This window comes from Acanthopagrus latus, chromosome 22, assembly GCF_904848185.1.
Source record: "Acanthopagrus latus isolate v.2019 chromosome 22, fAcaLat1.1, whole genome shotgun sequence".
NCBI classification, from domain to species: Eukaryota; Metazoa; Chordata; class Actinopteri; order Spariformes; family Sparidae; genus Acanthopagrus; species Acanthopagrus latus.
Genome location: NC_051060.1, coordinates 6,401,425 through 6,426,742, shown reverse-complemented (window position 1 = coordinate 6,426,742; position 25,318 = coordinate 6,401,425). Strand labels below are relative to the sequence as shown.

The 25,318-nt window shown below is 41.1% G+C and overlaps 2 protein-coding genes across 8 annotated transcripts in view; one reads left to right on the top strand and one right to left on the bottom strand.

The window, feature by feature from the left end:
* Positions 1-25,318, top strand: part of angel2 (angel homolog 2 (Drosophila)) — a 28,544-nt gene that overhangs the window by 1,445 nt on the left and 1,781 nt on the right. For 2 of the 5 annotated variants that reach the window (XM_037087294.1, XM_037087291.1), the window contains exons 2-9: positions 960-1,942; positions 2,200-2,420; positions 3,198-3,267; positions 3,500-3,930; positions 4,040-4,166; positions 5,043-5,112; positions 5,598-5,728; positions 5,991-7,599. In XM_037087294.1, the coding sequence (XP_036943189.1) occupies positions 967-1,942; positions 2,200-2,420; positions 3,198-3,267; positions 3,500-3,930; positions 4,040-4,166; positions 5,043-5,112; positions 5,598-5,728; positions 5,991-6,154 (2,190 nt within the window). In that variant the 5' untranslated portion in view covers positions 960-966 and the 3' untranslated portion in view covers positions 6,155-7,599. Of the gene's footprint in view, positions 1-959; positions 1,943-2,199; positions 2,421-3,197; positions 3,268-3,499; positions 3,931-4,039; positions 4,167-5,042; positions 5,113-5,597; positions 5,729-5,990; positions 7,600-24,428; positions 24,869-25,318 lie in introns of those variants that run through there. The other 3 variants (XM_037087293.1, XM_037087292.1, XM_037087295.1) reach the window with 3 other exon arrangements.
* Positions 12,313-25,318, bottom strand: part of vash2 (vasohibin 2) — a 34,450-nt gene continuing 21,444 nt past the window's right edge. For 2 of the 3 annotated variants that reach the window (XM_037087304.1, XM_037087303.1), the window contains exons 8-9: positions 24,880-24,998; positions 19,036-19,694 (exon numbers count right to left, since the gene is read on the bottom strand). In XM_037087304.1, coding sequence (XP_036943199.1) covers positions 19,625-19,694; positions 24,880-24,998 — 189 coding nt within the window. In that variant the 3' untranslated portion in view covers positions 19,036-19,624. Of the gene's footprint in view, positions 18,932-19,035; positions 19,695-24,879; positions 24,999-25,318 lie in introns of those variants that run through there. The other variant, XR_005072658.1, reaches the window with a different exon arrangement.

Genomic DNA, 25,318 nt, shown 5'->3' with positions numbered 1-25,318 from the left:
TACCTTATTTTTTTCCATAACAGTAGTAAATCACAAACCGAACGTTACCTTGACACTGCGTTTATGCAGCAATATTGTCGTTTTAAATTAAGAGTCTTAGAACAAGTACCTTAAGGGTTTTTAAGTAAACCTGTTGAATTCCACTTTGCCGTTAGCAAGCAGCTAATAACATAATTTAGCTACGATGGGCTGTTTTTATTTGTCCATTGTTTTCAATTATCGGGAGCTACGGTGTCAACTGTTAATATACGTTACTATAAGATTATAAAATCAGAAAAAAAAAAACGTTATTATATGCCATCCCTCTTTATCGGTAGTGTATAGTTCTGCTATCAATCATCCATTACTTTTCTCTCCACTTCCTGTGTCTGTGTTTACTAAACCAGAAAAGATGTCTCAATTGATTGAGACGAAATGATTCTACAGCAGGTTTAATAATGAGTGCCTCTGTCTCCTGTCATTGTGAGCATCATATCTTTGTGGTCTTCAAAATTTAAAGGACATTTGAAGATCACCGCCTGGCCTCTGAGAGCTTGTCATAACCATCTTTCACCATTGTTCTGATGTTTTGTAGAACAAGCAATAAGAGTTCATTAAAGAGTTTATTCAAATGAGTGAGTAGCTGCAGCTCACTTTCTACGGTCATATTCAGTTTTTCTTGCATCTGAACACCTGCTTTCAGATCTACTCTCACCTGTTTCACATGGAAAGAAGAATTACTTTAATCAGTTGGTTATTTTCAAGATTAACTCATGAATCTTTTTTTTTTTTTTTCTGTAAAATGTCAGACATTTCCAATTTTTCCAATTTCTGACACCACATATTTTTTTTAGATTTTTGGGTGGAAAAAATACCTAATCAGTCAAGTAGTTGCTGATATGTGTTTGAACTGTTCTGGCTTTTCTCTTTCTTTTCTCTTTATAAGCTCCCCCCTAATATCTCCCTTTTCCTGCCTACAGCCACCCCATGTTCCTCCGCCAGCTGAGCTCCTCCGGCTCCTCCTTCCTCCCCTGCAGCCGCCCCGCTCTCTGCAGGGCGGGCTTCAGGAGCAGTGGTGCCCCCTCTTACCGCCCCCATATCCCCGCTCCTCATCCATGGTGGTCGGTGCGGGGATTTCCCCCCCGGCCTCCTCGACTGCCCTGCTCTCCTCCACCAGCCCAGCAAGTGTTCTCTGGCAGGACGCTACACCCTCGGAGCATCAGCACCGGTAGCTGGCGTTCGTTCCACACCTCTGCCGGCCTCCTGATGGACCGGACCGACAGAGACAAGGAGCCTCCTCACAAACGGAGAAAGAGCGAAGAGGAGAAGAGGAGCATCAGCGAAAGGGAAGGACACGGAGGAGGAGCAGCAGGGTCAACAGGAGGCTCTAAAAAGGAGCATCGTCATCCTGACTCCAGCAAAGACAGCCACCCCCGACCAAATCACCGCTTTAAAGATGGAAGTGCAGACCGAGGGAGCAGTGAAGCTGGGAAAGGTCTCCATAAGGAAAACAGCAGAGAGAAAGATGTAGAAAGGACTAAAACTTGGAATAAGGACAGACAGCGAAAAGACAGCTGTGATCGAGATGAGACCCCAAATCGAGGCTGGAGCACACATCACCAAGGAGGAAATAAAGATCCACAGACTGCGAGGTCCAGGGGACACACTCCCAAATCAAAACCTGAACAGGATGAAGTTCCCCCACACAAACCAAACCCCTGGTTCAAAGAGAGAGCTGCAGAGCAGCAGAGAGGCTCTGAGAGGAATACAAAAGGACCAGAGGGGCAGTTAAAGGACAGAAGTAGTGATGGAGGGCAGTGGCCGGGGCTTCCCTCCAGGCCCAGCAGCACTACTCGGCCTTCAAACCCAAACCCGTGGCAGGTAGCTGGAACCAACAGCCAGCCTCCTCCCCCTGGAACCTGCCCACCTGGCAGACAACAGGACGATGTTAAACAAAGCAAATGTACGTCTTCTTTGTTTTTATTATTATTTAATGAACTTGCTGAGCAGATCATGTTAGTTTCACCTTCTAGACAATTCATAGGTCAAGTTCAGTTTATTGTGGGGTACAAATAGATGTACTTGATGGCAAACAGGGCACTGTTGTAAATCTGTTGTCACTAGATTAACATTAAGTAAAATCTGGTAAATCATTTGCACACGAATACTTCTGTCTGAGCTCATATTCATAATCTTTTCCACTTCCTCTCCTCTTTTCAGCTCTTCAGAGGCACTGGGAGTCTCTACCTGTCTGCGGTACTGACATCCATCCACCAGGAGTCAGTAAAGCATTTGACTTCTCGGTGATGTCCTACAACATCCTGTCGCAGGAGCTGCTGCAGGACAACGCCTACCTGTACCGACACTGTCACCCCAGCGTCCTGCAGTGGGACTGCCGGCTGCCCAACCTTCTGGCTGAGATCCAGCAGCACAATGCTGATGTGAGTGGATTAGACCACCAGAAAGACCACCAGATTGTAGTCGCAAGACACAGAATTGAAAATGAGAATGGTCAAAAGTATGTGGACACTCGATTGTGTGACTGTGATTGTTCATCCCAAAGATGTTGGATGAGGTTTGAGGCCAGAGAAGCACTTTTTAGTGACAAAAAAGTTTTTGGGCATGCTGAGGCTGTTTTTGCCTTTTTAAAAAAAAAAACAAAAAAAAACTAGTTAGTAAGCTTAATGTCAGACAGATCATTTCTGTGAACATTTGACTATCTCAGCTGTCCTTATGGATAATCCCATATAATTCCTATTCCTAGATGATTTCCACATTCCCTCGTAGATAGCGACTCGTTTTGTTTAATCTTTTTCTTCTTTGAGGTTTACTGGCAGTTGATTAACATCTGGTTGTGGTTCCAGTTCGCGATTTCTTCTTCTTCTATTCTGTTGATTACAGCAACAAGAAATGTGGCCCGGTGCAGTTTCTTAAACCTCAGAAGAAACTACAGATTGTGTAGCCTTGTGTTTCACTTTTGCATTTTTGGAACATTTCAAAAGTTGACAAGTAGAAAAATGAAACACAGTTATTGTATACTGTAGCAGGAGCAGTTCCCATTTTTTGAGGCCAAGAGACCCAAAACGTGAACCGGACAGAACTACTTGGAAGGGTGTGTCTGTATACTTTTGACCATATACTGTTAAATAAATACTAAGGTCTAAACAAGAGCATTAATGATGGAGACATAAGATTTGATGGCAATTCTCTTTTTCTAGATCCTGTGTCTTCAAGAAGTGCAAGAGGACCACTATATAAATCAGATCAAACCATCTCTACAGGCACTAGGTATTGTGTGTATGCAAGAGTGTGTGTGTGTGTGTGTGTGTGTGTGTGTCTGCTTTACGAGCAGGCGTTGATATGATGGGAAAATATGTAAATACACCAATGTATTTGCATGTTTGCAAACATTGCTGCAAAAGTGGTTTTATTGTGAAATTGTAAACTTATTTTTCATCTGATTGTTTGTGTTCATATAGAAGTTTTCTCCTTTGTGTGTGTGTGTGTGTGTGTGTGTCAGGTTACCAGTGTGAGTACAAGAAGCGAACAGGAAGGAAACCAGACGGTTGTGCTGTTGTCTTCAAATCCTCCCGCCTGTCACTCCTCTCCTCCAATCCCGTTGAGTTTTTCCGCCCCGGCGACGCCCTCCTCGACAGGGACAACGTGGGATTGGTTGTGCTGCTGAAACCTAAAGACGTCACGTTCCAATCAGATCCCTCCACCTTCATCTGTGTGGCCAACACTCACCTCCTCTACAACCCTCGCCGCGGCGACATCAAACTGGCACAGCTGGCGATCCTATTGGCCGAGATCCGTCGACTCAACCGCCTCCCGGACGGGTCGACCAATCCAGTCGTGCTCTGTGGTGATTTTAACTCGACTCCCTGGAGTCCGCTGTACAGCTTCCTGACCACAGGCAGTCTGGACTACAGAGGACTGCAGATCAGCACGGTGAGAAGCACACATAGTAGTTTTGGAAGAATTACCAGATTAATGAATTAATAAATGTACTTTACCATGTATAAAAAGTAAAGACTTTATTTTGTATGTGCGTTTGTAGGTGTCTGGTCAGGAGAGCAGTCCCAGAGGTCAGCGTCTCCTCAACTGTCCTATCTGGTCTCACAGTTTGGGAATCGACTCTCAGTGTCAGTACAGGAACACTGACGAGTCCTCTGACGGCCCCACAGGTACGCTCGCTGCACTCCACCAGACTTCACGTCATTTGTTGTTAATTTTTGCGAACCAGCTCTCAGTTTAATACTTGCTTTGACTCAGTTATTTAAATGTAGTGAAGGCGGAGTTAAATTTCAAAGACATTTGAGTCGATTGTTGATTAATTGTTGAGTGAGTGATAATTTAATGCAAAGATGGCAGAATATGCTGTTTACTGCCTCTTAGATATGTAGATAACCTGCTTTTTTCTGCTTTTATATCATTAGATTTTCTCTGATTATTACTTGTGTTGTTTAATTTAATTATAGTTTAATTAAAATAATAAAATGTATGTATTACCAGTTGTTTACTTAAAGCAATAGTTTAATGTTTAATAAAAATATGATGAGTTCTTACTGAGAGTTAAATGAGAGGACTGAGACCACTGTCAGGTTTTTGTGTTAACGACAGATAACAGGGTTAACTTAGCGTAGCACAAAGACTGGAAAGAGGATGAAACAACTAGCTTTACTCTGTCTGCAGGTAATAAAACCCACCTATTAGCACCTCAAAAGTTCATTAATTAACATGTTATATCTTATACTGCCCAATAAGTTTAAAAACAGATTGTTCTATATCCTGTGCCTGCTAGACTACCTCAGTTCTGGGATTTAATTTAGCTTGGGGTGGAAGTCAGGTGAAGCTGAAGGTTGAGTCTCATTACTGACAACTCTCTCTTTTTCTCTCTCTCTCTCTCTCTCTCTCTCTCTCTCTCTCTCTCTCTCTCTCTCTCTCTCTCTCTCTCTCTCTCTCTCTCTCTCTCTCTCTCTCTCTCTCTCTCTCTCTCTCTCTCTGTCTCTCTCTCTCTCTCTCTCTCTCTCTCTCTCTCTCTCTCTCTGTCTCTCTCTCAGCAGTAGAAGGAGCGATCTCTAATCTGACTGTAGAAGATCTCGCCAACAAGTCGGCTTTTGATTTTAACAGGTACGATCTCTCTCAAAAAGAAACGTGTCCATCACTGTATATTTGTCTAACTGCTAAAGAAAGACTGTTTTTTTAAATGTTGTAAAAAGAAAATTTTGAAAAAGGTCTAAAATATGCATTAAATATATAATATGCACTGATGAAGGTTCTCAGTCATCCAGGTCATGGTAATTCTAAGTGCTGTATCGTAGGAAACTCAACTTGTTTCAGTTTGTTGAAGACGTTTCACCTCTCATCCAAGAGGCTTCTTCTTCTTCTTGAGGGGAGCTGCAGGCTTTTAAACTCTGTGTGGGAGTGTCCTTACAGAGTCGTTAAGGACACCTATGAGCTCTGAGTTTCAGAGTCGTCCATTCTTTAAATAATTAATCAAATTCAAATGCTTCTGTTCATGTTGATTCGATGATGATGAATAAATAACACAGATCCTGAGTCTTAGTGTAACAACACGCAACACACACTCTAACCCTGTGTGTGTGTTTCTGCAGACCGAGGATCGAGCACGGCCTGAAGCTGCAGTCGTCTTATCAGCACCACCTGATGCCTGATGGGAGACCAGAGGTCACCACCTGTCACTCCCGCACAGCCATGACTGTGGATTACATCCTGTACACACCAGGTACTGACACACACTTCAGAAGCACTATGAAATTAATACGTTGCAAAATTTAAGTGAGTTAAAATCAGGAAATATGGGGTCTAAACTCAACACAAAGAATCTGCCGAGCATTTCTGACATTTCAACAGCTTTTGGTGAGGGTACTCCTTCTTGTCCACTTTTCTAACCTTTTGTTTTTTCACTTCTCCCTCTCTTTTTCCTTTTTCTGTCTGTCTTCTTCAACCTTGTCACACTACTCCCTCTCTTCCTCCTCCTCTTGAAGAATTCAACACACCTCCTTCACTTCCGGGTGGGCGGGGCCTCCATTTGCTGGGCAGGCTGGCATTGGTCGGCCAGCCAGAGCTGGAGGAAGTCAACGGTCTTCCCAATTCGAATCACTCGTCGGATCACCTCCCTCTCCTTGTGTGCTTCCGCCTCCGGCGCTGACCTGTGGTGTCGTTTGTCAACCGATCAGACCAGCTCTCAGCCTCAAAGCTGACAGGCAGCTCAGGGAAGATGGGAACTTTTAGGGTCATAAAACTAATAATTGTTCTGTCTGGAGGAAAGAGATTTAAGTCAGTTTCAGGTACATGTTTTGATTCAAGTTACTTTTCTGCAGGGAACAAACCTTCTTTTCCTTTTGAGTATTTTTCTTCCACTGGTGGATTAAAAATATATTCTACAAATGGGGCATCTAATTTTCAGATCATCTTGAGAGCACAATAATATTCTAAATGCAAACAAGCCAAAAGAACAGTCCAGAGATTTAGTTCTTTATATCAGAGCGACAAATACGTGATCATTGTCGGGGTATCAAGACATGGAGAGGATTGTTTTAACCCTGTTCATAGGTAGCGATCATTGTCTGTATGTAAAGATGGATGACACAACAGCTCCTGAAAGGTGAAGCCAAAACACATCGATCACCCTCTGGTGGCTGGCTGCAGTGTAGCTCACAGCGGCTGCTCATAGAGTGAAGTGAGTGTAGAGAAGGTTTGTCCATCTTTGTATGTGTCAAGTGTAGCAATGGTGTCAGTGTGAAAGACACTGCATTGTACAAGCATCACCTGTCTGTACAAGCACGGATCATTCTTCAGGATCAACACTAACATTACTGAGAGCTCTTGTTGTTCCCCTGCTGCAGAGAAGGTCTCTGTGATTTTCGTTTGAAACAGCTCAGCACTTACGTTTTGTTTGAAGAAGTGACTCTGTGAAGGGACAGATTTTAAATCTTTTTTTTTGTTTGTTTTTTAAAGCATGATTTATCACTTGAAGTTAAAGAGCTGCTGATGAGGAAAACTACTTGATAACATTGTTGGCTGTGATGGAAGTGCGAAGCCACTGACACCTCCCCTGTTATTGTTTCACCAGTTCAGTTAAGACGTGTAGCTCCTTCTCGGAGCAGCTGACAGTCGGCGCAACATCACAATAATCTTGACTTTACACATCATCAATGTACTGTACAGAACATCGCGCTGAAGAACATCAACCTTTAAGTAAACGTTGACCTGTTGGCACTCTTTAAGTAGTGCCAACAGGTCTGTCATAACTTTGAAAAATGTTTAATATTATCCACCGTGCCAAAAACCAGTTAATGCATCCCCTTAAATTAAACTTTAAATAGTTTCACATTTCGAAGACACTTAGAAAACTTGACATGCTGCCTTTCACCTGCAGATCGCACTGTGAGAGGTTTTATTTTGTCAGACTAAAACTGTAAACGGTGCTGAATGTTTTCAGAAAAGAAGAATGTTCTCATGGACGTTGTGATGTCGCTGCTGACTTTTACATAATCATAAGTAACATGGAGCGGATATATTTTTCTAACAGTTTTTGGGAGATTCTTTGTTTATATTGACTGTAAATAAAGGACCTGGTGGTTTTACATGAAGCTGCTGTTGGTTTAATTTAGTCAGTGCTGTCTGTGTAGGACGGGAGGAAGAACCACAGTGTAGAAGTACTCTGTTACAAGTCAGCCTTACAGGACTAATTATACAGAATCACCCATTTCAAGATAATATGTACAATATATGACTGTATTATAACTGTTGGTGCATTTCTTCACATATCTGTAGTACATCATAATTAATGAGCTGATATATTTCATTTTTTAAAAATATCCTTAATATATTATCAGAGTTGAGAGGTTAATTTAAAAATGTGTTCTGATACAGTTACTAATTACCTGTTGAAAATATGTAGTATAATGTAATCCATGTATCAATATATTAAAGTAATGTGACTTTCCATTTCTTTTAGATTACTTCAGTACCAAACATATGCAAATGAACACAAGAGAAAATGATTATTAATAACATGACAATACTTAACAGCTACCTCTGACCTACAAGCTGCTCCTCTGTACATATCTTCATGTTTGCTTCTAAAGTCAGACGTCTGTTTTCTTGGTGTCGTTTTGGTTGTTGTCTTTTCTGTTTGTCTGACATCGGAGAGACGGCAGCTGAAATCACCCCGCGCTTGTTTTGTTCCTGTCGCACATTGTTCCTCAGGGAGTCAGCTCAGGCTGATGGGACGGAGTTGTCTTTTTTATTTTTTCCCCCCTCTCATATTCATGCACAATGGAGCGCTGCTGGTGTGTGTATTTAGTTGTAAATGGAAGTGGTTGTGTTGTTTTCTGATGGGACGGGCATTGACTTCTCCTGTTTGCCTCAGAAAAGTGTTTGTCTTCCATTTTCACGTCTCGGTGAAACGTTCCTCAACACTTCAGTGTGTGTGTGTGTTCTGTGTGTGTGTGTGTATGTTGACAGATGGCTGCACCATTTACCTCCTCTCCTCCCCTCACAAACACTCTGTGCTCAGGACTCAGACCTCTTGGTATTCCGTGCATCACTCTGCACTGCAGCAAGACACTGTGCTGGATCTCAGCCGGCTTCAGAGTCTCTTCACGGTCCAGGATTCAACACCTTTGTTCCTGCTGTCGTTATCTTGGGACTTTTCGTCGTAGTTCCCCGCATGTCTTTGCAAAATGAGCCAATTAAATCAATGCAGATGTTAAAAGTGAAGCAGGACAAGTGAGGCAAAAAGTTGAGAATAATCCTGAAACACTAATGTGACACAAACAACACAGCTGATTTATAGAAACAGAACATTTGTCATTTAGACCACATTGTGATATGCATCTCAGTAAAGCAGTTTATTTTTTGAACTATGGATATCATGAACAATGTGAATCTCAAATCAGTGTTGGATATCTGATAAAAAGTACCCAGAAGTCAGGCTGAAGTGAAAGTAAAGATATTGTCTGAGGTCGAGGTGCACTTACTACCTTTCAACCGTGCTTTTAACTCCATTTCATAGTCTTCCTCAATCGACTGGCATTGCTCTGTTGTAAACCTGAACATGGCGGTGCTTACAGTTGTAGTTACAGTCAGGAGTCCTCAGTGTTTGTCAGAAGAACTCGCTGATTTAGGGCGCGGGTCTGTTAGCTTGCTCACATATTGTATGTGGAATCTGTTAACAGTGTTTCTTTTGTTTCTTCCTCTCTTAATCTGTGGTAGTAATATGTTGGTTTCATGTTAATGTGTATTTTCAGACACATTTATTTATTTTTAAACAAACACGTTCTAAATATTCTGAAAGGATAACAGACCAGCTGTTTAAGTAGTTTTGAGCTTTTTTAGATCAGTGTCTGGGACATTTGTGCTGTTGGTTTGTCAGGTGTTTCTATTATTTTGGCCACCATGAGTATATCAGTGAGAAGTTTTGTCACTGCTTTGACAGCCCACAACTTTCTGTCTGGATCACCTGGATCCTGACATCTGTGGGTCTCGTGTGGTTTGACTGCAGAAAGGTTTCTCGGCTGCGTCCTGTGACGGAGGAAACCAGCCAGGCTGTTTCATCTATGAGCACTAGGTGGCAGCAGTGGGCTGTGAGGTGACCAGTGATGAGCAGTGATGAGAGAGGACCTGACATATAGTCAGTGTGGTGTAGGATATAACCTGCTGACTCCAGAGGGTTTGTTGAACATTATCATTAGAAACTATTGTGCATTCATTACGCACACGCAGTCACCGTGTTGTCGCTGTCGCAGAAACGTTGCTGTTAGAGGATTGTGATGAGGATGTTGGTGATGCACATGAATCACTCTCAGCTACTTCAGCACATCCAGGTGCTGTTCATCAGTTGGCTCATCAGTTGATTACCACCTGTAGTCCACAGCACAACTAAAATGTCTTGGCTAGATCGTAAAACACAGACTCATTCAGCGTGGCTATAAAAGGAGCGAACTACCGAGCTGTAATCAGACCTGCAACGTTATAGAGGACCAAAAATTACAGTTAAAAATAAATACAGAAATAAAGCAATGACTCAAATGAACAGATTCATTTTATAGTAAATGTAGACATTGATTAGTTCATAAAATGTGACCTAAATTAATATTTCTATAAAGAGCTTCTGTATTTATTCACCATCTGAATTAAATTCCTTATTTATTTACTCTCCCATTTGGTTTTTCATTTTAAATCATTAATGTATTTTTTAACATCCTGTTTTGTAACTCACGTGTAAAGGGCTTATTGTTTTTTGTACCGTTTTAAGCTGATACTGGATGAATGAACTGATTTATATGGCCATTTATTTCTTTATTTATATTCGATTTGATATTTAATTTCTGCTGTCACCATTGTTGTGGAGTTGCTTTAGACTTTTCAGGGTTTCTAGGACGAAAGTGTGCTGTTTCAACATCACTGCGAAAGAGAAGCTACATTGAGTAGCGACAGCGTTTGAGGTGCCGCAGTGACGTAGGGGTGTAGTCCAGAGCGCTGTGACATCACCGTTGCGTGTGGTTACAGGTGCTGAAGCAAACACCTGGAGTGATGCCATTATGTTTTTTTTTCTTTTGCTGTTGTGAAGCGGCGCTGAGCAGATTGAAATTCTGGTGGTCAAGTAATTGCGGCTGCTTAAAGGACCAATCAAAATGTGAATAAGCTCTCTGCTGAAAAGCTCTGATGGCTTCTTTCTGTCTCACCTTGACGGCTCAGTCAACAGCTTCATCGTCACAATAGAGAATCATCTCTCCACACACACACACACACACACACACACACACACACACACACACACACACACACAGAGCAGGGTGAGCCTCCGCTGCCTTCCAATCCCTAAACTGCTGAATAAATGAGAAATGAAGGATTATTTCTATAAATCTGCTGCCTCCATGTGCTTCAGTGAAACACACACACTCACACACATCTACACACTCACATCTGCAGTAAGCAGATTATTTTAGCAGGCGGCAGCGTTCTGTGAGTGTGTACAAGACTGTCGTCTAAAGAGGACAACATAGTTAAGATAGCAGTTTTCCCTGCAGGTTCCTCGTGTTTTCTTCTCAAAGTTTGTGGCTTCAGAGGGTTTCATGTGAATGCTGTGATCTTTCTTTGTTTTAATGACAAGAGTTTTGCTGTTGAGGGCAGAGTGTGAGCACCTGTTGGTCACTTTGCATGAGAGGTTTTGTGCTGGAAACCTTGTCAAAAAGATTTCCAGTCATATACCTTCAGTACACTTCCCTTTTGTCAAGGGTTCTTCTCCGTCTCAGCCTCTCTGGCTGCAGTCTGAACGCTGCATTGTGTTGGTCCTGAGCCCTTTCCTGCTGACACCGGAGGGGATTTTGCAGCACAAAGCTTCATGTCGTGTTTGATGTGGGATAAAAATCCATCCATCAGCTCGTCACTCTGTCAGTTCCTTCAGCAGCCGACAAACGAACCAGTCAGCCGGTTAATCTCTCAAATGCTTGAAAACTTTCAGGAAAACGTGTTGTGTTCAGTCTGGTTTTAATGATGTATCATGTCATTAACATTACACTGTAATATGTAAACAAACAGCGTCGTAACTCTATAAAGTGAACTCATTGTAAACATTCTGAATTCCATCCGCTAAGTGTTGGATTTTTTAGGGTGATATCAGTGTTTTTAGAGCAACCTCCATTGTTCACATATACAGTAGCACTCCCCCAAGACCTGTAAACACACTTGAATGTGGAAAATTGGTGGAGTTACCCTTTAATGGTCGACCTCCAATGTACAGCTAGCTAATTTAAATTAACAGCACATAAAAAGTAAAGTTTTTGCAAAGTCACAAGAAGCAACAGTCATCAAGTAAATGTAGACAAGAGCAAAAATAGATGATGCTCAAGTACCAGTTCAGCAAAAATAGCTCTGCAGTCACGCGTCTCTCCCATCCGTCAATGTGAGAAGCAGAAGAAGAAGAAGACACAGTTAAAAACATAGATCATTTATTAAAAGAACACATGCTGCTACAGTTGTCGATTAAAAACAGCTGCTGTCGGACCACTGATACTGTGAGAGTAGGAAAGTTACAATAATAATAATTAGATTGGGGGGGGTCACATCTTCTCTTAGTATTGATCTCCACAGGAATACAAAACCACAGCATGTCCTCACACAGGGGGACCTGGACGGACCCGACAGCGCCCTTTAAAAAATAATATTAATCATTTATACGTGTGTTTGGCCGGGCCGAAGAGATTTCCACATATTAAAACCATCGCTCGGATTTCCTCTCTCCATCTGTTGGCTGCAGTCAGATCAGTTTTAAGACGCTGGCTGTAACAGTGGTTTAGGGTTCGACTCTCTCTCTCTCTCTCTCTCTCTCTCTCTCACACACACACACACACACACACACACACACACACACACACACACACGATTTTTGCTCGTCTTCTGCCACGTCAGAGTCTGACAGGAGGCTGACTATCCCTTTGTTCTGCACAGCACAGATCACATCTGTCTGCTTTCAAATGTTTCCAGTAACAGGCAAAAAAAGGAGGGCAACAACTTATTTTTGTGTCACAGCAGTTCAGAACGTGTGTGTGAACAGAAAAACAACAAAACCAGTTAGCCGATAAAGAGGGTGAATAGTTGCCGTGACACATTTGAACGGAAGGCTTTAACCTCACTTTGACATACGACTGTGACCGAGTCTGAACGTTTGTCTGCACGTGAGCAACTCCTCCAAACACACCAAAAGACACAAAACTTAGAAAAGGGTGTTCTCTTCTGATTGAACTCCTACTGCTGAGGCACTGGAAGCTTCGCATGGACATTTTTTCACATCCAGCAAGTCTACTTTTGTCAATTGATCAGCAGATTGCATGATTACAACATGTAAAGCTAATGATTACACAACAGGGAAGTTTTGGATTTAACCGACGGGCTGTAACGAATACCATTTTTGGAAGCTCCAATTAACTGTGAATATTCAGACCTTCGACCTTGAGGGGAAGGTTGGTGTGCGTAACACAAGCAATCAAACCAAGGGTCATTAATTTCCCCTTTACTGCTGGCTAATGTTGTAATTACGAGTCTAATGAGAGACGAGGATAGGACCAGAGGCATCAGAAATGCTCCCTTTGCTGGTTTTTATGTGCACAGGTTTTGAGACTACTTAAAGGAACTTAAGGTTCCCCCCCAAAATCCAAGTTTATTCACTATAATCTCACTCTCATGATGGAAAGTCTGGTGAGGTTTCATAGTTTACAAAATGTTTGGAGGTTTTCAGCTTTTCAGCGTTTTTCTTTAACAGCTGAGGAAGCTGGAGACCTGTTTTAAAACCTTAAAAACACAAATTGGCTCCATAAAGCAACCATAAAACAACATACATAAAAGATGGTGTCTTCATTGTAGCTGCTAAGCTAAAAGCATTAGCGCACACCCGATTAAAGTGGTCGCACAAGCTCGACCTAACGTCAAGCGCATAAATAACATCATTTTGGATTAATGTGGGATCTCAGGGCTTCTGTAGACTTGGATTACACCGCTCGAGCCGTATAGAGCCGTTTCATGTATTCTTCTACGTTTTAAAACAAGTCCCCATCTATTTCAGCTGTTTAGGAGAATGCTGTGAAGTTCCAGAAATGGCCCTCAGACTGCGAAACTTCACTTAAGCTTCCATCATGACAGTGAGAACAGTGAATTTTAATTTTTTGGGTGAGCTATTCCTTTAAACGCCCAGTGGGAGTCTTTTGCCCCTTTTACAGTGCCGTTGACACAAAGTCACCTTCCTTCGACTACCAGTGTGGATGTCAATTAATCCAGGCACTAGCAGAAGTGTCAAAGCATTTGGGTCAGCCCGAAGTGTTTGGAGGAAAGAGATCATTAGAGTTACTACTGACATAGCCGATATTTAAATGGCCCAAATGCTGAGATTGAGTTGATGTCAAATTTGTGTCTATCGTCTTTAAAGTTGCCTTAATAATCGCTGATTTTAAAACAGACTGCACTTCATGTTACAGTACAGTACGTTTAGGACCAAGGTGGAGTTGAGAAATCAGCACTTTGGAAACAAATCAAAGGCCATCAGAGAGAACACCCGCTACAACTACAAGGTGTTCTGTCTTTGTTTCAGACGAATGATTCTCATTCAAAATCAAAGTGTACAATCAATGAATCAAAGCCAAATGTCTGAGAAAAATGTCTCAAACAGATTCCAGAAGTCAAACCACAAACTTATAAAAAAAAAAAAAAAAAAGAAAGAAAAGAAAACATTCAGTAAGGTAAATTGTCAAGCACAGAAGTCTCTATTGCAAACTGACATGAACACAGATTTCAGTTGCTACATCGAGAATCACTGTTTCAGGTTGTGGGTGTTTTTTGGACTTAACATGCTAGAGTTTCTGAGTCCCAGCTGAGCAGTCTGGTAGTTTGTGACTGTTGTCGTGTGAAATCCCCAGAACTGCACTTCTGATGTTTTTAAATCCAAAGTTGTTGATTTTTTTTTTTTTTTTGCACAGAGAGAAATATGTCAAAGTCACGTCCTCGAATCTCCATTTGTTAAGTTCCAAAACTATGTGAACAACAGAACATAACGTTCGTCTCTCCCGATATGTTGCTTCTCAACTCTTCTGTCCATTTGTCCACAACCTCGGAGTGATAAAGTAGTCCGAATACGCAAAAAAAAGCAAAGCAGCGTTGTGCTTCTTCTGTCTGCGAAACAAACATCAAGCCTGTAGAAAGTATCAACACTTTACCTTCAGTACAAATATTAACACGTTGAGCTGGTTGGTTGGTGCCAGAGTGGAGATGTGACCGATCAGATCTCCGTCTCTGAGCTGTGCTATGGTCCACTGCTGGCCAAACATCAGAAATACATAAAAATATTCTGCTTTTTTCTCACAGCACCTTGAATCAGTGATAATGGCTCAGGCTGGATCTACACAGACTGAAAGCTTGTGAAGAAAAGCTACTTAGTAATTTCTGCGCATGTGATGTTTTTTTTGTGTAGATCGAGCCACGAACACCTTCCTCCTCCATCTTTGAATTGTGGAAGACAGGGATTCTAGTTTTTTTTTTACATAACCTGCCCTCATACACAAGTGTGTGCATAGCTTGTTGTTGAAACAAAGAGCTGGGATGAAATGTTGGCAGCGAAACACACTTGTTCTGTGAGCGAGAAGACACCGTGAAACATTCAAAGAAAAGTCAGAAAACAATCAAATGACAATACTCGCAAACAATCTGTACACTGATGATGATTGATGTCATCAAAACACCTCAAGTAAAATGATGATGATGTTTTTTTCTTCCTTACATTTTTACAGATTTTTAAGATCATCTTTGCTTTGTTAGATATAAAGTTAAAGTTGTACCAAGTACGTTTCATAAAAATGCACTTTGCATCGGTTTAAACCACTTTTGTCCTTCTCCAACAATATGGAAAGGGTTCTATTTCAGTGAGTGCCCCTAATTTTGAACTGTTCTGAGCATTTCAACAAGAATAAATCGGTTCAGAACCCAAAAGTTGCCCCAAAAATAGCAGGTATTCCTTTTCCTTCCTTCCTGTCCATTGATAAGGCATCCTTGATTTCAGTAGTTGCTGCTCAGTACTGGTGGAATAGATCGGCTGATTCCCTAAAAGTACAAAGTCTTCAAGAATTTTAATGGAACCAGTTCAAAGACCAGATGTACTTTGGTGGAACAGGATTCTGTTCCCATTACATGTCCTCTGGGATAGTTTTCATAAATAAAGTTATGTTATCCTTCTGTACAACACATTTTGTGTTTCATTGAAGCCTAACGAACCTATTGAATAATTTGCCTTCTTTCCAGTTTTTGAACTTGTTTTTACACCCATGTTTGCTTGTTAGCATTCCTGCTAGCAGCCTTTGTTGCCTCACTGATACATTTCTTGGCAAAGCACTGCCAATTACTTGATCAGTAGGAGAACGTGAAACCAGGTGTTTATCATCTCACCTGAGTACTAGATTACGCGCATTAGAGATCCTATAAAAGCATCGGTCCATATTGTTCCTACTGGCAAGTTGACAGACTCCTCCTTTTCACCAAATTAGCGCTGGTTCTTGAAATAGTTCCGTTCAAGGTTCTCCAAGACTTTGTGCTATCTAGTGAACCAGCTGTGGTTCCACCAGTTTTGAGTAGAACAATCGCAATCAACAATGTTACATCAATGGAGAGTGTTGTCCAATACACTACGACCTGTAGAATATGATACACCCTCTTTGTTTTTTCAATTTGGATTAAAGAAAACCTGCTTTATTATTTTTATTCCAGCTGGAACCAACTCGTTGTGTTCCAAACCAAGTCATGTTTGGTTGATATGCTCTGAGCAGTTCAAAATGACATGCATACCCCAGAACGCAAACGGTTCCATATTGGCGGGAAGAGACAAGCTCCCAGAAGTCAGAGTACAGACTTTTTGATTTCTGGGCACCAAATCTCTAAGGTCTCCTGGTACAGCTTTATTGAACAAAGATAATCTTTGCGTTTGATTTTGGGGAGCAACATTTTTCATGTTAATCCTTCAGATGGAAACTATAGAAGTCAGTTGTCATGTCTTTCCAAGTATCCTCAAGGCAGACCGTAACATCAATTAAGTTCTAAGCAGCCAAACCATTAGAGGGAACCAATATCCCTGTTTCTTTCTCTCTCAGTAGCTTCCTTCAAGGTGCCTATTAGCAAGGCATCTAACTCCTTGAAGGACTGTATCTTTTTCTCATTTAAAACTGACTTATATGGTTCTCAGTCTGAAGGGTTCCATCTGAAATACATTCCGTGGATGTAACAAACATGAATGAACATAGATATATTTAGATGTACAAACATATTTCCTGTATCCAACTACAGTGTGGTAAATGTTTCTTGTGATGTCATGTTTCTGTATTGTGTGATACTGTTTGATCTCCAGCTTTGATATGTGATATTCTACCTTCATTTCAAGCATTTGTATCAGACTTGTTCTAATCGATCATGAATATCTGACTGGACGCCTGTGTTTTGAGATTTCAAGCTTCGCAGCTGGAACTCATCGAAGGCCTCACCAGGAGAGTCCCAAAAAAATCCAAAAAACACAATCGAATTCAAAGTCGATTGGATTTTTTTGGACAATCCTTTTGATACATCACGTATGTGAGCATGGAACAGTGCATACAGTACTGAATGGACTCTTTTAGATCACTTGGTACCAAAGCTTCACTGATCAAAAGCGTGATTCCTGACTCCCATTTTGTGAGTTAATTACTGAAAAACTACATTAATACAAACACTTTGTCTTTTTACACTGTTGAACGCAGAACAGAGCAGATTTGCACCTTCATGTTATGGTGGTGTCCTTTTAGAAAAGTATTTTTGTGATCTCAGTGCCCTCGAAGGACCCCGCGGTCAGTGTTACATCCCTCTGCCACATAAATCTGGGTTGAACGAGGCCTTTTGTTACTCTCACCCAGCAACATCTGCCTTCACTCCTTGTTTGTCTGAGTGGTCGATCTGGCTGCGGGTGAACTCGGACCAGCTGAATCATTTTATTTTCCAGCTGTGAAGGTAGCAGCAGCCAGCTGGCTAACAGTTGCGATAGTTTACTGTGTGAACACGTCGGCTGCAGCTCAGTTAACACGCAAAACAAAATCCACCTGCTTTCTGCTGACTCGTTTTGGAAATGCTAGAGGCTGGAAAAATGAGGTCATACTTTGATTTATCCTTAACTAATGTCTATATTTGATGTAAATGTTTGTAGTTGATGCTATGTCATGCACATTTCAATCTCAGGTCATCTATCTTTGTTTTTTATTACAATTTACTGCCAAGTCCAGGACTGCCCAAAGTGAGGTTAAAGGTAGCCCACCATAAGGTTTGATTTGGCCCACCAGATGTCTGAAGAAAAAATAATTATTTTTTAAAAAATTGCTATTTATGCCTCATTTAAAATATTTTTGCAAAGTACTAATACTATTTAAATAAGCATCATTTATGTTTTGTCATCTTAGCGCTGAGGGCAAAGTGTCAATGTGCACAAATTCAGTCAATCAAGGGAACCCAACTTAAATATACGCTACAATTCTACAATAGGTATTTAAGTGTCAGTTCTGGCCCTGGTCCAGATTATTACTTCCAAAGACTGAAATCGGTGTTGCTTTTTCTCTAATATTTGCTCTTCTTTCTTCTGTAATACTTGATACTGTCATTTCTTCAGGCATCTAAAAATCACTGGTTTGGATCAGTGGTTCCCAACCTCTTCTGCCTTATGTGCCCTAAAATGAAACCATGTTTATTTCTTGCCCTTCATCACAGGTTAAGGCTTCAGTGGACCCCAAAGGGTCATTTTTCTTTTGCCCAGTGTTTCATGAAGGACTTCTCGAGGCATTAAGAGGTGAACATATCCCGTATTACAGACTTCTTTTTCTTTTTTCAGTTGACGTCTTGCTAGAGAAGCCTTTCTGTCCTCATACTCAGCACCAGATACTGTGAACGCTAACTTTGGTGTTCGAGATTCTCTCTATTTCTCTGTTTCAGGAGAGTCTTTCTGATGTTGGTGGAAACTGAGCTGTAGTTATGTATTCAGTTATGTGTCAGGAGAGGGCAGAGGAGGAGGAGGAGAATGGGGGGGGGTGCAGGGGGTTTGCCGCAGTGCTCTAATGATACGTCTCTGATCTTCTGCAGTGAGTCCTCTCTCCTTTCACTCCCTCTCAACCTCTCCTCTTCTTCTTCCTCCCTTTCATCCTTCTGATTCCTCCCATCGACTCAGTGTCTTTAATTTCCCTGCATACTCTATTGAACGTCCTCTCCTTATTCTAGACTCGTCCGCTCTGATCAATAGACTTTGCGTACAGAAGTCTACTTACTCATTTAAACTGCTGTTGGTTCAAGAAGAGTCAAAGTGCACCTCAGACTTTACTTTGGTAATCAATGAAGCCAAAGCGCTGCAGGAGTTGAGCAGCAGCATTTTGGAAAACTGACAAAAAAAAAAAAAATGAGCAAAATTAAAACATCGTCTCCACTGTCATTCCTGACAAGACATATGTCTACATTTTCAGTAGTGAAATTGTGCTATAAAAGTGGCACTTGCAAAACTAATCGTTTTATTCCAAAACCACCAATAAATTAATCGAATTCCTTGTCTAGTGACATCTTTTTGGCTGTCGTGGCTGGTTATCTTTTTAAACCAATACTTTCAACTGTTTATACTGACAAACATCAACCTTTTCGATAGTCTCACTTCCTTTTGTAGCCCTTCTCGAAGACACAGGATCACTAAGGGGTCACAGAAATACTTGTTTTAAGGACACTACAGCTTTCAACCTGCCAGTTGATGGAAATGTTGAAAAGGTAGAAATAGATTGATGTCACTTATTTGGAACTTATCAAAGAGTTGGGGGTCGGGGTAAAAGAAAGAGCATCCAGATCCCAACGTGAAGTATTAAAATCAGACTGACTTTTTGTCTGAGTCTTCTAAGAAGTTTGTGCACGCTCAGAAAAGCTCTTGTAACGTAAATATTTGTGTGTTCATCATCCACCTCGTCTGTGTTAGCTCCGCCTACAGTGACTCCTCTCCTAAAAACACGGGTGGCAGGTAGAGACTCTTGGATCAGGGGTGGCGAAGGAGGTTGGACAGATTTTGGGACGCTTTGGAGGTGAAGTAAGGGGATCAGATGCGGATCTGGTAGCCGTCGTTGAGAGTGCTGAGCTCCGGAGGTTTCCTCTCCACCGAGGCCGGCCTGACAGACAGACAGACAGACAGACAGACAGACAGACAGACAGACGGACACACAGAGGGCAGATTAATGGTCACATCATTCAGTCTCTGCTAAAAGCACTGACGCGGCATCGCGTTTCTTCTGGATGATAGTTCTTACTAAATGTTACACAGTAGAACTAAACCAGTGCACATCAGCTGTCTCAAAACTTAACAAGTATTTTCTTTCATCAATTAATCATTTGGCTTATAAAACATGGGAAACTTCTGACCAGCAGCCAAAGGTATTCAGTTTGGATTCATACAAAACTCATAAAACCAGCAAAGATTCATATTTTAGAAGCTGAAACCAGTGAACTGTTGCGCATTTTGCTTAGAAAATGGCTTAAAAGGCACAGTACGTATGTTCTGCCACCAGGAGTCTCTCAGTCAAGAAAAGAAAAGACACAGTTTGATGAAGTCCTGAAGAAGCATGGGATCATGGGAGTTCTTGTCTTCATTCTGATGCTTCCCCAGAATTTACAGCAATAGCTGTCCAAAGGAAACTGTTACTTTTAGGGCTCCAACTAAAGATCATTTTTATTGGCAATTAAACTGTTGATTATTTCTAGATTCATTGATTAGTTGTTGAAAAGCACAAGACTTTGTCCTCAGATATCTTGTTTTGTCAACAACCCAAAGATATTCAGTTTACTGTCATAGAGTGAAGAGAAACAATATTCACAATTAAAAGGCTGGATTCAGAGAATAACCCATTGATTATCAAAAAAGTATTTAAAAAATAGATTAATCGACACAACTCTAGTTACCCTGAATAAAATTAAAGATTTTGCAAACAATTCAATTTGGCAGAAATATGTAACAAAGTTCAACTTGTATTTAGACATTTTATGCATAAATGTTACATATCTTTAAATGATTAGTAGATTATCAAGGGTACTAATAATTATTTTTATGGCGACTGATCAATTAATCTTCTAATAGTTTCAGCTCTACTAAAACAAACAAGAACTTCTATTACGACATGAACCCAGACACAACGTATTTCATATAAAAAATGTATAAAGAATTAATAATAGATGGAGGTAGAAGATGGATGGAGGCGGAGAAAAATCAAGAGAGCGCTCTGTAACAGTAACCATAACGCCATAAAAAGACACAGTGCACCAGTAAAAGAGACGCAGATGGAAAAGCGGCATAAGATTCTCAAACTGAGGTGAGATGAGTAGCCATTTCCTGCAGATTTCACCTTTTTTGTGCAGTGCAACTTGATAACTCCTACATACAAATAAAAGTGTTTGTTTATTTCAGATTTCAGCAGTGCTTCTTGAAAGCCAAAGAAAATTGCAGGAAAATGGAAAATAAGACAGATCAGCTCTCCATTTCTCAGTAAGAGGTTCTAAAAGCCAGAAAGTCACCAGATTTAATCCTCTGAGCTCTTTCTTCTCTCCTTCTTTCCCTCTCACTGTTTTCTTCATCCTGTCTTTTATTTCTTAAGTGACTTCTGCTTAGTGTGACACTTCCAGGCATTCTGACACATTGAGGAGAAGTGTTTGTTGAAGTGAAGGCCTTTTTATTCCTCCTCCTCCTCTCCTCTCTCTATTTTCCTTTCTGTCTGCCAGGTCTTGTCCCCTCTTCTTCTTTACTTTCTCCCTCTCCTTTCTGCTCAACTCTTATTTTTGAATTCTCCCTCTCTTCTTCCCTAATGCTTCTCTCTATCCTATCCACTTCTATTTTTGCTTATTTTCCTTACATTTTTATTCTCTTTGACCATCTCTACTCAGGGGGAAACAACAAACTGAATTATATATTAAAATCTATTTGAATACTATATTTAAAAAAAAAAAAAAAAACATAATTCAACATTTATATATTTAATGTTTTTTTCAACTGTTAGCTCACTTTAGTTTTGTGTTGTTTTTCCATGTCCAAAAGGCAGCACTGACATCATCTTACTCACGCTGCTAAAATAACTGTGCTGCTCAATTCAAGTGTCCGTGCTCTCAGCAGCAGGTTATTACTGCGTCTCTGTCTGCAGTGGCAACATGTTGTTAAGTGTGTAAGAGCTCTGTTGATAACAGTAATAGCTCTTTAAGTGCCACATTTGAGTGGTTTGAAGTGGTAATGTGCTGTTCTGCTGTGTCCTCCTGATCACTGCATCCATGACTCTGAACTGAAGAGACAATTAGCTTTTATGAAGATTAAAATAACAATGAATGGGACTGAAGCCTGAAGGGAAAGAAGCACATTTACACTTATAAGGAAGAAAAAGAAAGTTCTTTCTCCGACTTTCATGCTGTTTATCCACAGCTCCTTGTAATGATGTGTTCAGAGTTAATAAGTGAAATCAGCGTGTGATAACAGGTTTTAGCTGGTTTCACCTCCTCACTGAGCTTCAGTAAAATATCATGTGTCTCCGGCCACTAACAGGCAGGAGATCAAGCTTTAGAGTTCGGCTCGAGGGCGCTTCAGGGCTCTCAATCTTTTCTTGAGATGATTTTGGAGGACTTCTCCAGGACATTTTCAGTGAGCCTCACAACCCTGCGAAATGACTCTTTTTACCGAAAGAATTTGAGCTATTCAGTCCAATAAAATGAGGAAAGTCTAGAAGAGCCCCATGAATACATTTTTGTGTCCTCCTTCAAGTTGTCAAGCGCTACACTGGAGGTTAGCCGACTCAGTCGGCAGAAGTCACGAGTGTACATGCTCTGTGATTTTTATTACTCAACACTAGGGGCTCTGGTGGTTAATTGCAATAAGCAGGACTTTCATTAACTAAATCAGAATACTCACTAATGTACATTCCTTGTTTTATTGTTTCTCTGGCTACCACAATTGAACACTCCAAGCTAATGTGATGAGTATTTGACCTACAAAACTTTACTATTCTTAATGTCCCAGAGTTCCTTCAGAAGTGAGAAATCTTCTCTGAGCGGAAGTGAAGGAGCTAAATGGTTACTGTGTTACATTCTGTAAATTCAGTTTACAGTGAAATAAAACAGGGAAAAACAGCAAAGTGTTGCAGATTTATTATTTGATAAATAACTGAAACAATTATTCGCTTCTCAAAACAGCTGCTTAAAACTTTCAGCCAACTGATTTATTGTTGCAAATATAACATTTTAAAAGTTACATGATTTAGACTGTTATGATCCAAGTAAGGAATATTACTGAATTTAAAGTGAAACTCGCGCCAAAATGCAACCAAGGCTTTTTTTGTGAACGTATATGAGTCAAACCTTCGTGTAAAAGCATAATTATGACGAAAGAGACACTTTCAAGATTAACTGTATTTTTGTTTTCGTCTCATCTCAGTGGGAGTGCATGGGGCACTTTTACACTAGCATCAAAATCGCTATTTTCACATTAACACTAAGAAGGCTCGACACAACATGAAACTTTGCTCGTAGTATCACCAGGGTCTCTACACGTGAACACCAGCATTGAGAACATTGCACTTGGGGATCGACATGTCTGGGTAGAGCGTATGTGGTTCAGCTGAGCTATTTGTAGAAACCCTGGTGATCACTGTAGCTCAGTGGGCTGAGCAGGTGGACTAGTGGTTGGAAGGTGGTTCGCTGGTTCAAATCCCGGCTCCCCTAGCACGATACTGAGCTGCATGTCGAAGTATCCCTGAGCAAGATACTGAACCCCAAAACTGCTCCTGATGTGCAGATGGCTCTGCCATCAGTAAGGGCACTGATGAGCTGGTCACTCATCATGGGTGTACCCTGCTTTCACCCAGAGAGATGACTGGGATTGGCTTCAATAACCCCCTCACGGAAAAAGCAGTAGATAATGAGATGAGTCTGCAGTTATTTTTCCATAGGTCGACTAATCCTTGCAGCCCTATTATGTACAAAACTAAAATAGCTAGTAGAGACACACACACTGCTGCAAAATAGGTTAGTAATATCTGTGCTTCTGACCTACATATTTTTTAGTTTTATGTAATTTGATAGAGATGATTTAATTTAAGGGGAGATTAAATGGGAAAGCCTCCTTTTGTCTTCCTGGTATTTTAAACACACACACACATCTGAGTAATCAGCCAGTTAAACCTGTGAGAGCTTCTCTTAAGAAAGGTCATCACAGTGCCACGTCAAATGGCAACCCCGGGAATGTCACTAAATCTGGTGCAATGTCTGTGTGTGTGTGTACGCGCGTACGTGCGCATGTGTGTTTGTGGTGACTCTGCAGTGCGGCTGGGCTGCAGCTGTTGTCCTGGTCAGCTTGTGTTACATCCCGCCGCACAGCTGACGGCACGCACAAACACACTCATCATCCTGCATGTGTGTTAAAGTTTCCCCGCCATTGAATTGGAGTGGTGAGTCACCCTGTTTGGAAGAGCTGCTAACCCTGAAAGAGCTTCCTCCATCTGGGCCTCATTTGATAATTGTAAACACTTTCTTATCCAACATTTTTATGCAAGAGGTATTATATTAATTACTTTAGACATGCATTTATTTACTCTTTTCATTAGTTTGAAAACTCCTTCACATCAAAAAGCCATGTGAGAGAACATCTCCTTCATTAGCCAGGGATGTAGCAGGATGAAATAAAGAGTATAACATACTTAAAAGGGATTTGCGCACTATAAAATTATTCTAAAATCCAGTTATTCTTCCAAACTGCAGGACTATATTAATACCAAATTCAAGAGTAGCTGCTGATGATTCAAACAACATCTTCAGTCATGTTCTTCAATATGTGTAGGACTTTGAATTTCATAAGTTTGTTTTTTATGTATTCGCAGATTCTATGAGTGGATTAGTCGCAGCATCAGTGGCCTCACATCCTGCGTCTCAGCCACTCTGCTGCCAAGTGTTGGTGGCACACGCACACATCACGATGATAACGCTGAGTGTCAGCTGAACAGAACAGGGTCTCGTCTGCCTGGTGATAATGCTGAGCTGTCAGCAACAATGACAAACGCACGCACACACACACCACTTGAAGTCTAAACTCCCCTTGACCTGAAGAGAAGAGCCATGGACAGAAAGGGAGGGAAGGGAAGGGAGGAGGGGAGGAACACACAAGGGTTGATGAAACACCAGCAGCCACCATTCAGACACCGGTGAGCTCACTGTTTGGAGACCAGCCATTAGTTTTTCTGTCTAAAATCTGTAAGCTGTTAAAACTGTGAAAATAGTTTCCTAAGTTTACTGTCCCAAGGTAGGAAAAAGACAAGTGATGAAAACACTCACGATTTGTCTCTGCGGTGTGGGAATCGTCGCTGGGGACTGGTTTGCCGTCGCCGTGGCGATAAGGATTTCCCCCGGCTCCGCTCCTTGATTGGTGACTGAGCGCTGGATGATTTAAGGATCTGATGAAAGAAAATCACACAAAGCAACAACAGTCAATATCACCAATTCTGTGATCATTTATACTTTACAGCATATTTCTCAATAGTTCTCATATTGATATTGACCAACACAAATATCCATGAACATCCACTATGTAGCTCCACTGAACTTTTTTTAGCCTCTTTTAGCTCTTCATTTTGTTGTTTAAGCACACTCAAAAACATGACTTTAAAAGAATGCTTTCGTTGCGGTGTCTGCTGAATATGTAACTGTTAGCCAACATGACACAACCTTTTTAATTGTTTAAGCCAGTTATTTGTGGTCACTGTCTGTCAGCTTG